Here is a 15,891-nt window from a genome sequence, read left to right on the forward strand (position 1 = left end):
GGGAATGGGGCCCCTGGGGACCCCGATACTGCCTGGGCTCCATTCTAGGTATTTTCATTTGCTAGGGCTGCCATAACTGCCACAGCCTATGAGGCCTACACAACAGACATTTCTTTTGTCATGGTTCTGGAGGCTAGAAGGCCAAGGTCAAGGTGTTGGCAGAGGGGCTTTCCTAATGAGTTGTCTTTCCTTGACTGGCAGGTGGCAGTCTACTCTCTGTGTGTCTCGATCTGTGTCCTGATTTCTTCTTTTTTTTATTTTTTTAAGATTTTATTTACTCATTTGACAGAGCAGGGGGTGGGGAACAAGCAGCAGAGGGTGAGGGAGAGGGAGAAGCAGGTTCCCCACACACACAGAATTGGGAGCCCAATGTGGGACTTGATCCTGGGACCTTGGGGTCACAACCTGAGCTGAAGGCAACACTAAGCCAACTGAACCACCCAGGCACCCCCCCTAATGTCCTCGTCCTGTCCTCCTCCTCCTCCTCCTCCTTCTTCTTTTTAAAAGATTTTATTTATTCGTGAGAGACACACAGAGAGAGGTAGAGACATCGGCAGAGGGAGAAGCAGGCTCCCCAAGAGGAGCCGGATGTGGACTCAATCCCAGGACCCCAGGATCACAGCACGAGCTAAAGGCAGACACTCAACCACTGAGCCACACAAGTGTCCCCTCCTCAATCTCTTATTATAAGGACAACAGTCATTCTGGATTAGGGCCCACTGATATGACATTGACTCATTTTACCTTAATTTTGGCTTTAAAGACCCTATCTCTAAATATAGTCATATTCCGAAGGACTGAGTATTATGACTATAATATATGAATTTGGGAGGTACAGGGGATTCACTAGGGTTGTCTTGGAGCTCCAGGATTAGGCTGGTCCCACACCGAAAATGCCATCAGCCCAGGAAGTTTGCCAGACCACATCTGCCTCGCTATTTACCCTGGGATGAAATGCTCATATGTGCCATTGTAATGATAAATGTGATCAGTATAAGTAAAGCTCTGATAGATTTAGATGCCATGTCAAAGGTTGTAAGAGGCAAATGGAACAGCTTCTTTATTTTGGATAAACCTCTTAACATTTGCTGGTTTGTTTTTTGTTTTTTGTTTTTTGTTTCCTCTAGAACAAAGAGAACCACGGGCTGGTAGAGAAGCTGACCAGCCTGGCCGCTCTTCGGGCCAGTGACACGGAGAAGATTCAGAAACTGGAATCAGAGCTGGACAGAGCAGCTACCCATAGGCACAATTATGAGGAGAAGGGGAAGAAATACAAGGCTGCCATGGAAGAGGTCTGTGCTCGTTGTGATTATGGAAATACACGCAAGTCTTTCCTTGCAAAAGGTCAGGTCACAGCATTTCCCACAAAGCAGATTTCTGCACAACAGATCAAATTTTGCTGTCGGCTTCCATAACCAAAGGAAGCCTACCTTTCAGGGGAGGGGGGATCGGAGGCCTAGAATCTGGGGGAAGAGGAAGAGGCTCATGCTTCAAGATGCACAACATAAGGTTTCCTCTTTTTTCAACTATGATGAAGTGATGAAAGCCCCTCCCTGGCTAGATGCTTCTTTCTCTTCTGGGATGATCTTGGTCCCCTGTCACTTGTCCATCTGGTGTGTGCCCTGAAGTATCTTCCCCAGAACAGCAGTGCAAAGCTTGGGGCGGGTTTTCATCTCTGTGGTGTAGTAGGATGAACAGTTGACAGATATCAGATGTCCTAGGCTCAAATCTTATCTTTGCTGCCATCTGGTTGGGCAAGCTTGGGCAAGCCACTTACCCTCTCTGATGTAAAATGGCAATAGCAAAAAGGAACTGACAGAGTCGTCGTGAGGATAAAATAGTCAGACAAAATAATTTAGCCAAGTGCCTACCACAGAGGCCTGCACCAGTATGAGCTACTGTGCTCTGAAGCGGCAGTATTTACTACCCTCCATTCTCTGGTACTTTCCAGAGTCCTACAGCACCCAGGTTTGTGGCAGCCTGGAGCCCCAGGGCACCCTCCCCAACCCACACTGCCAGTCACCAACCATCAGACCCAGCAGATGCTTTACCAGGAGAAGCTAAAATAATAGAGCTTCTGTCATGATCGCACATCCTTCCTAAGTAACAATACTCTTAACGATCTCACCAAGCAGTTCTTTGATGACGTACAAAAAGAACAACAGAGAATGTACGAAACCTAGTTTGCCTTAAAGCTATTGAGTCTGTCTCTACTCCATTTTATATCATAAATTATTTATACCTATTAAATATATAAATACCTTGGCTATTGAGAAGCTTCCAGAAAAAGATAGAGGCATTTTCTTGACTTTGAGGAGACCTTGGATTTGGTTCTTCCTCCTTGACTTTGGCCATTTCTGGACCAGGATGAGAACAAGTGTCTGCTTGAAGTCACAGGGAGCCCTTCTGTGTGAGATGGAATGCAGCATCCTGTGGTGGGCCGGCGCTGGCTGTCATCCATGATAGGAGCTGAGATGGATGGATGCATGGATGGATAGATAAAAATGCAGCAAGGCTGTGGTGACAAAACTTGAACTTTTTTAAAAAGCTTCTTTTCCTCCCTTCACTAGAAATTGGCAAAGCTTCAGAAGCATAATTCAGAACTGGAAATACAAAAAGAGCAAATAGAGCTGCAGCTCCGAGAGAAGACTGAAGAGCTAAAAGGTAGAGCCCAAGGTGGCCCGATGCATGCTTTCATATGCTCACCTGTCCAGGCATTCAGGAAATAACTAATGGGTGTGAATTGAGTTTTAGGCAGAATCCGGAATCTGTCATGTACTCATGAGAGTACAGTGAAATGAGATCATTTTTTGCCTCACAGAGAATAACTATATTTAAGTTGTGATAACTTTACCCTACAGACTCTTCTGCTTTATTTCCATCTTTTGTCAGATAGCTCAGCAATTGCTGCCTCAGAACCGCCAGGGCCATTTGCAAAATATAGATGGTTGGGCCATAAGCCTGGAGCTCTTCCACCAGGAGACGGGGTGAGGGATGTGTCTGTGTATGGTACCGCCAGGGTGGTTCACACATCTATATTTAAAAAAAAAAAAATTGTAGCGATCCTGATACACAGGATCCTCTGCTCTGGTTCCCCCTCCTCGGCTACTGCCCTGGCTCTGAGTGAAGGCCCTGCTGAGCACTTGAGCCATATCACCCCAGGCTCTCAGATGTAGACCCTGGGAACCAGCGGTATCACTTTCATTCAGGGGTGTGGAGCAGGCCCCCTTAGCCTACCTCTGTCCATCCGTAGATTTCCAACTCAAATTCTAATTGCAAGTGCTTGCTAAATCCCAATGGAGCAGGAACCTGATGGTTCCTGACCAGATGGTTTAAATTGCCACATTTGATTATCTGTCCTGTCCAGAGATCTTTTCTGTAAGCTCTGATGGGGCGACAGGGGCGTGGGAGTTCAGGCCTGGGGATCTAGCACACACCTTAGGCCCAGCAGGCAGGATTCAGGAACCCTAGGGGTTCAGGTCAGAGTATGGGAGAAACACATCAGTAGGAGGAAATTAACATCCTGAGTCCTGGCCAGCAGAACAGGAAAGGCTGTCCAGAGGGTGCCAAGCCTGGGAGTAACCTCCAGCTACAGATAATGCACACCCTGCAGCCAGTCTCAGAGGACTGATGATGTGAGTGGGGATGAACACATGGAGTCAGAGGTCTCTGAGTAAACCTCAGACCTGAATTAGGGAAGCACTTGCCCACCTCTATCTTTTTTATTACAATATACTGCTCCTGAGTATATTTGTGCTTTCTTGTAACTTTAAGTGTTTTTTCCTCACAAGAAAACTTAAATCCCTACAAGCGTGTCCTAAAAATTACATATTTGACAGCAATGACATGATTGAGTCCATAATTTGATATTTCCTTCTAAAAAGTACCTGGAGGCTTTTAAACCCCTATTTATAAACTGCTTATCCTGTGAGTGTCCCTACACATGGCCAACAGTGTTTTGTGAAAAGTACCAGCCTTCGCTTACCCTGTGACCTAAGGGATGTTCTCACACATTCCCCTTTTTTGAGATCCCAACATGGACACCATCCCATTGCTCCTGGGAAGAAAGTCACATTTAAGCAGCTCTTTCATCCCTTGGTAAATGGCCTGAGATGTAAGCATCAGAACTGAAGCCAATTCTGTGAGTGAATTAAAAATTGAAATTACATCAAATGCGGGCTTCTAAATTAAAGCTTAAGCATTTTCCTAGTTTTTTTCTGGCTGACTCATGACATTCTGAGGCAGTCATTTTGATTCAGTGACATTTGAGATCTATTTGACAAACTAATACCATTGACCTTTTTTTTTTTTTTTTTTTTTTAAATCAAGTAATTCAGGGCAGCTTTCATCACCTCCTCCCTGGGCTTCCCTCTGCGGTGGGATTCAGAAATGAGGTAGAGGTCAAGGATGAGGTATCAACTAAATACAAATAGAGATGTCAGGCTTTGATGGGTTACCCCCATTTTCAAGGGCACCTGTTGTGTGTAGATATGCTGGGAAAATGGGGCTGTCAAGTCTTCAGAATGACCAGACGCCCGGCGATTATTGCCTAGCTGTCCAATGTCACCTCAACCTCACTCTGTTGTTAGAGACTCTTATACTAAAATGCACCAGCAGCTTTGTCATACTACCTTGTCCACAGATGAAGACAGACACACTTTATTATTTTCTTGGTTATCATGAATGAGTGGTTCGCAGCCAAGAGACCACTCTGGTTCCCCTCTCCCCATCAGGGGACATGTTTGGTGGTCACAGTGGTAAGACACCAGAGCTGCTGCTCAGCGTCCCACACTGCACAGGACGGCCCCCTCTCCACAACAAAGTATTGTCCAGTCTGAAGCATCAACAGTGCCAGGACTGAAACCCTGTCATAAACTGGCCATTTTCTTCCTAAAACGTTTCTGTGTACTTTTTAATAATAATAATAATAATAATAATAATAATAATAATAATACATATATATGTATATGAAAACATCAAGGCATTGGTTTGCAGATATATTTCAAAGAACATTCTCTTTTCACAGGAAAAATGGATGATCTCACCAAGCAGCTCTTTGATGACGTGCAAAAAGAAGAACAACAGAGAATGTACGAAACCTAGTTTGCCTCAGAGCTATTGCATCTGTCTCTACTCTTTTATACGTTGCCTCTCAGCTTGCAGATAGCAGGTCACAGATACAGGAAAGCTGGGACAGGAGATGGGGTGTGTGTGAATGTTTTTAGGAAGTGAGAGACTCACATGTGTGAGAGCCGAGTCCCGCAGGGTGTACCTTTCAGACAGCACAGGTTCTGCAGCTGTGGGCGGTGGGCCCCTGGGAACTTCTGGCTTTCCCTTCATTGCTCAGACAGAAAAGGTCAGGCCCTGCTGTCCCTTTCAGCTTCCATCAAGTCCAAGCAGTAAAATTATTGCCTTGAAAATAAGCCTTCCTCCCTCCCCTGTGTGTTGTGTCTGTTAACTTGACTCTTGCCCCAGACAATAAGGGGTGGAACCCACCTCATGATAGTTAAGGCAGGTTCCCAGGACCTTGTACTGTACCTGCCCCACCTTTCCTGTCTCAGTACCAAACTCTGTTAATCTGCAGAGACTGCAGTCTACACTCCCTTCTCTTCAAGAGTCAACGCAAAGCTTTTAGATCTCAAAGGAGGGATGCATGGCAGGGTGCTGGGGAAAGACAAAATATTCCTGGCACATTTCTGTTGTCTAGAAGGCTCAGGGCTAGGTGGTAGGATATACAGCTTCCCTGTGCATTTAGTTGGCAGGAGAGCCTGGATCTTAGTAAGGAGCTGGATGCCAAAACATTAGTGGAGAGAATGAAACTGAAGAGCTCCAAGAGTTAACAGATATGTGTTTCCTGGTCCTGTGTGAGTAGGAGATTTTGCTCGTCACCTTGAAAATTTTATTTTTCAGTGAACTCTCAACTCTAGGAGAGGAGCTCAGTTCTTGGCTCAGTTCACTGTAACCTGGGGCCACTTGGGAACAATTATTTCAGGAAGGGGTTTGGAGAGGCAGGCTGAGGCCAGGTCACTTTAAGTTCCTTGCAGTCCTCATCAGCATTCATCTATAGCTTGGTCTGATCCCCGGTCAGCTGACTCGAGACATTTTAGCACCTGTCACAACCCTCAAGGGGCCTCCAGATGCCTGAAGTCTGTGTGTGACTCCCAACCAAAGTAGGTACAAGTCTGAGATTCTTTCAACATAGACTCCTGGTTGCGGTTTGCTTCTTTAAAGATGCTTTACTGGCCTCTTAGGAGCACAAAGTTGAGAAGTTTGTTAATATCTACAAAAGGAAACACAAACCTGCTGGGAATGTGACTCCCTTCCTGGGGGCTCTCCCTTTGTGCTATGTAAGTCAGTCATAAATGAACTGAGATGACAGCCTAGCAAGTAGAGTGGTGATCATAGAAACTGCTGGAGTCCCTAGGACTGCTTCTGTTCTGCTGGCCCCTCTGAGTTATGTAGGGCTGGTCTGGGTCATGTCTCTCTTTGGCTATTTTCTTCATCAGTCATCCCATATTTAATTGAGCAGCTGTCTCACAAGGAATTGGGTTTCCCTGGACTTTGGAGCACCTGGATTTGCTGCAGTTTATTGCAGAATGTTAGAAGGGCTGGCTCCTTTGACAGGGTAAATGGCTGTATTAACTTATTTAGGACCCAGCCAAACCCTTCTGGGATCCTTGGAACTCGGCAGGGGCTAGCACTTGGCAGAATGTGCCAAGGTCTTTGCCAAGGGAAGGGGCTCCTCCAAGAGACCACAGGGAACCACACAGAACTAGGGTGGCTTCAGGAGTGGAGTATCCCAACCACCACTGAGTCTTTGAGTTCAGCCTCCCTATCCTGTGTTTCCTCTGTGTGACCATAGTAGAGCCACATTTCTCAGAAGGTATAAAAAAATTTCTGTAACCTAAGGGGACAGGCAACAGTCAGCTAAAAATAAGGCCATTGGAACGGTCACAGTGGATCCTAATTAACATGTCTCCTTTCCGAGTCTCTTATTTTCAAGATGATGTATGGTTCTAATTCATGGTTAAGACTTGAGAAATTCTGAATTAGTTATTTCTTTTCTTTTGCTCCTAGACTTCTTGAAAAAAGTTTTGAACTGAAAACACAAGACTATGAGAAGCAGATCTCGTCTTTGAAAGAAGACATTCAAGCTCTCAAAGAGGAGAAAATGCACTTGCATCATCAACTAGAGGAAGAACGTGTCACCTCAGACGGCTTAAAGGGGGAGGTGGCCCAACTGAGAAAGCAGGCAAAGGTAGAAGGGGCTTTTCACTTGCAGATGAGCTCCCTGGCTCCGGTCTTTGAGCCTCCTGTAGGGAGCAGTTTCACACTCCCACAGGACCAGACATTTAAGAGCATCTGTGTAAAGGCCACAGTCAAAACGACCCTGATTCCTTCAGTTCTTCCAAGAATGAACTCCCAAGTTGCCTTTGACTTACCAATAGTTGCTTTTCATATTTTAAAAGTCCACTTTCTAACTCTTTTGAAATTATATGAATATGGTTTATGAAGTTATTCAAATATGTTTACCTAGAGAACATTTTCAAATTAAATTATAAATTGATTGTGAATCATTATTATACATTCCATCATGTTATATTTCTATAAATACCCGTATTAAAATTAAATTACCTTGTTATCAGAATCTTTTGTTTTAAGTTATTATCAGAAAATCCACAATAGTAATGATCCATGCTTGGACAATCGAGGCTTAACTGAATTCCTTCCCTACCAGGAAACACAAACTCGAATGTCCCTCTATTCTTCAACGCAAAACATTTCGGTATAAATTTGGAAAGTTTGTAAGCTTCCACTAAATAAATGAATTGTATGTTAGTAGAATATTAGCAAGATCATGCAAATATTCTCTGTAACTGTCATGGAATACCCACACGTGACTTAGAAGAACTTTAAGAATCACATCTGGGTCACCTCTTGACTTCACAGGAGAGCTGTCTATCTTCTCTGGGCCAGTTTCCTATTGTTTAAAAGAAGGAGTTTGGGGGATGCCTGGGTGGCTCAGTGGTTGAGTGTCTGCCTTCGGCTCAGGGTGTGATCCTGGAGTCCTGGGATAAGTCCTGGGATCGAGTCCCACATCGGGCTCCCTGCATGGAGCCTCTTCTCTCTCTGCCTCTCTCTCTCTCTCTCTCTCTGTATGTCTCTCATGAATAAATTTAAAAAATCTTTGAAAAAAAAAAGAAGAAGGAGTTTGGACCGTGGGACTAAGGAGGACCACATATTGCTCTGACTGCTTCACTCTCAGGAGTCCCATGAGGCTAGCATCGCATCATCTGACTAGTCTACATCTTGGGACATCACATGGCTGCTCTTGGAGTGAGGCACCACTACTTGTCACTCACTTCGTCTTGGTAGCTAAAACTGTGGTCCAAACTCTCTGATGTGGTATATTAAGATTAGTCTGATTTTCACAGAAAATAAACATAATCAGTCTATAAGTAAGTACATGTATGACTTGGAACATTTGCTGAAACATTACCAAGAGCAGGGGTTTTGGATCGGACCGTCCTGGGGCCCTGTCAGCCCTGAGCATGCCATCTCACCTTCTGTAGCCCCAGTTTTCTCATCCATAAATTATCACCCCATCACCATGTGGCCTGTTATAAGGATTAGGTGATGTACCTAAAGTGATTGGTAAATTCAGTTAGATCTCCCTCCTCATCCTCTGACGAAACTGGAGCTGTAGCCCTTAAACACTGAGACTGAGAAAAGATTAAGGAGGGCTTATTTCCCCACCGCATATCCCTCAATGCTATGAAAACACACACCTGTGATCCCTACTGAGGCTGACCTCACAAGGTAATAAAGCAGAATACAACCTCTTCCCCACACCCTGTGCTCCCCCTCAGGACACCTAGTCGCACCCTCACAGCCAACTCCCAACCTCCTGGGTACCCCTGGCTCTACTGCTGTGCCACATGTAAACCTGGTGGGAGCCCACACCCAATATTACGACAGTGGTGTTGCCCACATCCCTGCATCCAAGAGTTCATCATACAGTGAAAAAGAATTTAGCCTCTTCTGTCGGGCCCCTTTCCTCCCCACCCCACCCAAAACTTAGTAAGGAGCTACTTTTTCCCTTTACATAGTAAGGATATTAATTCTATTGCTGCAACCAACTGTATCTGGGAATAAGTTGTTAAATATGCTTCAAGGCTACATTGTGTGGGGAGTGAAGGTTTTAACAAGATTTTAACTGGGTGATGATGTCTTGGGTAGACACACAATACCATAATAGTGTTCTCTTTGTCTGACATAAGCCATAATAGCTATTTTTTCTTCACCCGGTATGGTCATTGCTGTGATACAGACAATCTCTGAGTTTGAAAAGGAGATAGAGCTACTTCAGACACAGAAGATCGATGTGGAGAAACATGTGCAATCACAGAAACGGGAAATGAGAGGTAAGAAAAATATGAGTCACTGAGCCCATGGGTGCAGAAATGAGTTTATTACAGGTGTCACTGCTAAGGAAATGTATCCCTTGGTGTGAGCCTGGTTGGCTTGCTGTTTGGTTGGACATGTGGTAGGTTGAATAGCTGCTTGACTTCATAGCTGATAGGTTGGTTGGCTGATTGGTTGAATAGTTGTTAAGTTAGCTGTTGGCATGGTTAGCTGGACACTCTGCGTGAAATCTAGAGAACTAGGAATGGGGGAAGAGAAATCATGCAAATCTGTAATTTATACCAGCTCTGCCTTTTCCTCTCAGAAAAGATGTCTGAGATCACCAAACAACTTCTTGAAAGCTATGACATTGAAGATGTTAGAAGCAGGTAATCATTTTTGCATTACCAGACATTTAGAAACATGTAGCACAGGAGTGAGATGATAGATTTTCTTACCCCTCCTTATTTTCCAGGCTCTCGTTGGAAGATTTGGAACATTTAAATGAGGATGGAGAACTTTGGTTTGCTTATGAAGGACTAAAGAAAGCAACACAGTGAGAAACTCCCCCCAGAGTTCTTTTTGCTTTTCAGAGATGATAGATATAGGAAAGTAACGAGTTTATCTTCCACAGATTTGACGCAGAGGAAACTCCTTATGGTGGGATGATCCAGTAATTACTGGAAATATTTCAAGAATTAAGTAATGAGTTTAATAATGAAAAAAAAATATTTTTAGGGCAAACTTCCAAGTCCTAAAACCTGTAATCTGTGCAGGGAAAACTGATTATATCAAATAAATTAGCTAATGTTGCTATAGACATAGAACTATGTTTAATTTTAAGGAATTTGCTATAATCTTTTATATACAGACATTATTTTTCAGAGAAATTTCAGGTCCACAGCAAAATTTAGCGGAAAGTATAAGGATTTCTCAGAGGTATCCCTACACTCACCCCACATAACCAGTATCAGTATCCCCCACCAGAGTGATACATTTGTTAAAATTGATGAACATCGTTGATCTGTCGTTATCACCTAGAATCAATAGTTTACTTCGGGGTTCACTGTTGGTGTTATACATTCTGTGAGTTTGACAGATGCATAATGAATGTATATTTACTATTGTTGCATCATACAAACATATTCTTAAACTATGAAAGTGTAATTTTAACGTGTCTAAAATTTCTTACCATTAACTGCCTGTTAGTGCCACATAATGCTTCCTAACTAGCTAGAAGAATTTTATAATTCTATGTACCTAAGTCCATAGCCTGTCACTATGTGTACATAAGTAAACTTTACATCCTTAGCAGGGCCTAAATTGTGAATTTTCGTAACTACTGCACATGTACACGCTCACAGCCGCACAACAAAATAAAGACTATGTGGTTCATTTCTGACCCCTCCTCTGACAGTGTCTTGGAGAGCCATTTCCAGTCCCAAAAGGATTGCTACGAAAAGGAGATCGAAGCTTTGAACTTCAAAGTGGTGCATCTAAGTCAAGAAATCAACCACCTGCAGAAATTATTTAGAGAAGAGACTGACATCAATGAAAGTATCCGTCATGAAGTTACCAGGCTAACATCAGAAAACATGGTATGGTCTCAGCCATGGGCCCCGGGTGGCCATGTAATGTAGCCATTATTCTAGAGATGCCATTTGTTAGTGGGATAAAATTCAGTTTCCTGGCAGTAAACAATGGATTAGAATGTTTTCTAGGAATGAAATAACTGAGTCAGAAGATAAAACTATAAAATTACCCTGGGATGGAGAGCACTTTGATCTGAGAATGGGTTTATTTACCATAGGATGGGTTCAAATTCTGTGATGCGTGTGTGTGTGTGTGTGTGTGTGTGTGTGTGTGTGTGTTTAAATCTGTGTATTTAAGTCTAGCCTAACACCGTGGAAACCCAAACACTAAGGTAGAAGGAGAACTCCTGAGTGGGGCAGGTGTTCGGGTCTGTCTCTCTGCTTATTTTCTCAAGGACTTCTCTCTTCTGTGATGCCTATTCTTTCCCTGAGTTTGTCTCATCCTTTCTTTTAACTCAAGCCTGCAGCCATGGAGAAATGCTATAGAAATCTCCTGACTCAAAGAACATCCCTTTCTTAACCCCACATCAACTATAGCCACCACCCGTTTCTTGGGGGCAGCTGGCCAGGCTCCTCGGGGGCCACCTCACAGCCACACCAATCTGTCGTGTGCACCGTGTGCACTGACCAGCTGCCTGCACATGGCTGAGCCCAAAGCATCCCTTTCCACCTCCATCTTCTCCCTCAGCAACATCTGGTGACGTTAATCATTCCCTCTTCCTCCCTCCGGTTTGTTCTGTCACCTTGCAGGATACCACGCTTTCCTACAGGTCCTCAGCCCACCTCCCTGGCTACCCCTTCTCAGCTTTCTTACCACTTCCTTCTCCTCTGCCTCGCCTGAGAATATTAGGACATCTCTGGGCTGTGTCACAGGTGAGGAGGTGTGACCCTGGGCGCAGCAGGCATGTGGAGCAGGGGTTAAGGACCTTGTCTTTTTTAATCCTTTGGTTGAAGCTTTAATGAGGACCAGTGCAGAACATGCACCCAAATACACAATCAAGCAAGTATTCTTCATGTACACTTCAGAGAGGCACAGGTGTTTTTTAACTTGGACAACACAGGTTTTAAAACTTGGATAACAGGAAAACTGTTTACCTGACTGAGGATGGGCAGGAGTGATGTTTACAGAAATATGCAGATAGATGAGGACAAACTGGATCATTCCAGACCTCTACGAAAAGAGCAGTGCACTGCCTGAAATTCATAGGGCATGGAGGGGCCTCTTTGAGACAATATTCGATATTCGTGTTCCTAGATGACGAGATGATGTTTCTGGGCCCGGGCCGAGGAGGCTGGCTCACCTCAGCAGAGCCCCCAACACCCTCCCAGAGAGTGTACTTCCTTCTCCCTCAGGAGACCTCGGGGATACCATGGTCATAGCCGTGTGAGAACCACTCCCTTCAAACATGCTGGTATTGCCTGTGGCTCTGTATAGATCTTGAAGTAAAAAGCCATAATGCCAAACCAGTCTAACGCCTTGGCTGGCCCTGCTGCACAGCTATACCAGATGTTTCCACTCCCTGGGCTTAAGCACCTAGACAGTCTAGTTTACTTCTGAGTAGCTCTGAGGTTTTGAAGTTCACAGACAAAAGTGTTTTGCATTTAAATATTTATAATTCTTCTCTAAAGATGATCCCAGACTTTAAACAGCAAATTTCAGAGCTGGAGAAACAGAAGCAAGATCTGGAAACCCGCCTGAATGAACAAACAGAAAGCATGAAAGGTAACTGAAACTGCCATGAAACCACTTCTAGAAAATGGATTCTCATGTCCAGGAAATGACAGAGAAATCATTATACCCAGGGATCTCGAACTCTGGTTCTCCAGGGGCCCAACCAGGTAACATAAATGAGAAAAGAGGGCTTTTTGGAGGGGACCATAAGGTACACAGCATTCAGAGGTGCAGCAGCCTCCAAGCTCCATTGATTGTTGCCATGTGGGACTATTGGCCCCAGTGTCACTTGATATTCCTATTTGTAAGGAAAAGCCAGAAATCCAGATTTTTATGTGAAATGTCACAAGTTTGGGATTATAGCTTGGGAAATATTTAAACATTGTTCAGAGGACAGCCTGGGTGGCTCAGCGGTTTAACGCCGCCTCAGCCCAGGGCCTGATTCTGGAGATCCGGGATCAAGTCCCATGTCGGGCTCCCTGCATGGAGCCTGCCTGTCTCTCTGCCTGTCTCTCTGTCTCTCTTGAATAAATAAATAAAATCTTAAAAAAAACAAAATAAACATTGTTCAGAGCAAACAAAACCTCATCCCAGGCAAGAAACAACTTAGGACTGTTGAAAAGCATGACCAAACCCAAATCAGACTGCCATATGGACCCCAAAGTTATGACAGCTCTTCTCACGACAGGAAAACTGGAAGAATTGTCTAATCAGTTGAACCGCAATCGAGAAGAGGAGGGAACACAAAGAAAGTAAGTGTTAACGTGTATGTTCTTCAAGTTCATGCTCATGTAATGCTTTTCTTTTCTGGAATTGTGGAAGATAACCAAGATATGTTAATAAGGCAAAAAAGCAAGGTGCTGATTGAGGTATATATTACTATTCAGATGTGAAAGAAAGAAACACATATGTACACACAACACACACACACACACACACACACACACACACACACATATAAGGGAGAACATATAAGAATCAAAACATTGCTTGGTTCCAGGGAGGGTAATTGGATGGCTGGTACACAGGGAAGGCGAGAGAACTTACTTTTCACCGTGTATCCTCTTATTCCCTTAGAATGTTGTGCCGCACACAGGGATTGTGTGTTCAAAAAACTGATGAAATAAGATTGTGTGAGAGAGAACAGATTTTCTCATAAGCAGACCATTTAGGATAAGGCTTGAAATCCATGTTCAGAGAGTCTTCACTGATAATCCCCTCAAATTTGCATCTTGACCAGCAGAGGGCCTGGTGCTGTGGTGGGACCTTACCAAGCCGTCTTGTTGCCAATTCACTGACATACTCACTTTGCAGAGTGATACATGGACGTCCTATGTCCTAGAGAACATTTTTAGTCATGTGACTTTATTGGTAGGATGGGAATGAAATGAGGGCCCCAAACTGTAGGAAAGCGGTGAGACACAGTCTGGGATCTCTTTTGACAAGCTACTACTCCTCTTCTTTCTGACCCCTGGCTTTTTGAGAGTCTGGTCCCCAGGCCTTTCACAAAGGAGATAATCACTGGGCTTGTGGTCATAAGAGTGTGAGTGGGCGTGGATGTCCAGGGGGAACAGTCAACATCCTTTGGCAGAATGGAGGCAAGAATCTCTTAACAGGTTAGAGACACCGGTGCAGTCGTGGACAATTTTATACCCAGCCAGCCCTGATCTTCACCCCCACGCCCCTGCTTTAAGGACATTGCTATTCAAGTACTATTCACTTTACACATAAATTGGCCAAAGGATTTTTCTGTCTTGAAAATAATCAGCATTTGCTTTGACAATGAGTGACTTGTCCATGATGGTCAAACGGATACCAAAATTTCCTCTTTTTCTCAGGACCATAGAGGCCCAAAATGAAATACACATCAAAGAGAAAGAGAAGCTGATCAGTAAGATTCAAGAAATGCAGGAGGCCAGTGAGCACTTGAAGAAACAATTTGAAACTGAAAGTGAAGTCAAGAGTACTTTCCGGCAGGAAGCGTCTCGTCTAACTATGGAAAACAGGGTAAGAAGTTTTCCAACTTTTTTTTTTTCAACTTGTTAATAGATGATATGTGCAGGTGTCACCAAAAGCGGGGAGGGACCACCTAAAACATACGATGAACGGCTGTAGACCAAAAGCCACTTCCGTCAGAGCAATCTGTGTCCCTATCTCAGCAGACAGGTGGCCTCTGATGTGGCAGCCTGCTGCCAGGGAGCCTTGGCGACTTTCACTGGCCTGACGAGGGGAGTCTCCGATAAAGCGAAGAGATGATAAGCAAAGAGATGAGCACTGTCCCATGAATGGCACCCATTGAGATGATGATGTTCTGGTCTAGAGCAAGCCTTTCCCTATTAAAGGGACATGCTTGTTTTGGGGCTATGCCCTCCCTACAATTTTTCTAGTCAAAATGTTCCTCTATGAAGTGACCATGATGGCAGATGACAAATGTTTTAAATCGTTAAAGTCTTCGTCAAATTGTAAATGCCCTTATCAAAATGAAATCGGTCGAGTCTAAGTCAGGCCCCAGCAATTCTTTTGGAATTTTTTGGTGCGTGAAGCACCACAGTGGTAGACAGGTCCCTTTCCTGGGAGTTGGACATGCTCAGACTCCCTCCTGGCCTGGCGACCTCCAAGACTGTAACCAGAAAAGGACTCCTCCCCAGGGCAATGGTCAGCAGCCTGGACAGGCTCACAGGCCTTACACTCTGTTGTCAGGGTGCCCCATTTCTTGTCTCACAGGAAAACCATGATAGGGTAAAATCATATCTTGTAGTATGAGGATTTAACTTTAAACGGGTAATTATATCCAAAGGAATCCAAAGAGTTTAACATTGAATAGAAAGTAACACATTCCAGTCAGGGAGACCTAGATAATAAACATCTTTTTCTGAGGGGGCTACAACTTCCTCAGAGAATGGCCTCCTCAGGTCACACCAGATAAGCAACTGCCTGCTGAACTTGTGTGAGAGGCTGTCCTGCCTTCTGCACTGGTGCCTACGTGTAGGTCCCTGGGGTCTCAGTTGGAGCCAGTCGTAAGGGAGGGGGTAGGTAGGTGGCTCATGTATGTTGCATATCTTGTCCCATGTGAACATTTGCTCTCTCACCATGAGCATGTGGCTCTAGGTTTTGTCAGTCCCTGAGTTGTGTGGGATTCATATGCGTTGGTTTCTGATGCTCCAGTGTCAGAGGAAGGTGCGGTGCAGTCCCACCCAGTGCCTTTCCTCAGGATCCCCTCTG

The 15,891-nt window shown here is 44.4% G+C and overlaps 1 protein-coding gene across 2 annotated transcripts in view; it reads left to right on the plus strand.

Moving 5' to 3' along the window:
- Positions 1–15,891, plus strand: part of MYO5C (myosin VC) — a 94,229-nt gene that overhangs the window by 52,906 nt on the left and 25,432 nt on the right. For both annotated transcript variants that reach the window (XM_041745482.1, XM_041745483.1), the window contains exons 22-32: positions 1,128–1,292; positions 2,571–2,664; positions 5,027–5,090; positions 7,078–7,258; positions 9,332–9,425; positions 9,731–9,794; positions 9,881–9,961; positions 10,823–11,003; positions 12,627–12,720; positions 13,358–13,421; positions 14,508–14,676. In XM_041745482.1, coding sequence (XP_041601416.1) covers positions 1,128–1,292; positions 2,571–2,664; positions 5,027–5,090; positions 7,078–7,258; positions 9,332–9,425; positions 9,731–9,794; positions 9,881–9,961; positions 10,823–11,003; positions 12,627–12,720; positions 13,358–13,421; positions 14,508–14,676 — 1,251 coding nt within the window. The remainder of the gene's footprint in view (positions 1–1,127; positions 1,293–2,570; positions 2,665–5,026; positions 5,091–7,077; positions 7,259–9,331; positions 9,426–9,730; positions 9,795–9,880; positions 9,962–10,822; positions 11,004–12,626; positions 12,721–13,357; positions 13,422–14,507; positions 14,677–15,891) is intronic.

Source organism: Vulpes lagopus, chromosome 2 (assembly GCF_018345385.1).
Source record: "Vulpes lagopus strain Blue_001 chromosome 2, ASM1834538v1, whole genome shotgun sequence".
Taxonomy (NCBI): domain Eukaryota; kingdom Metazoa; phylum Chordata; class Mammalia; order Carnivora; family Canidae; genus Vulpes; species Vulpes lagopus.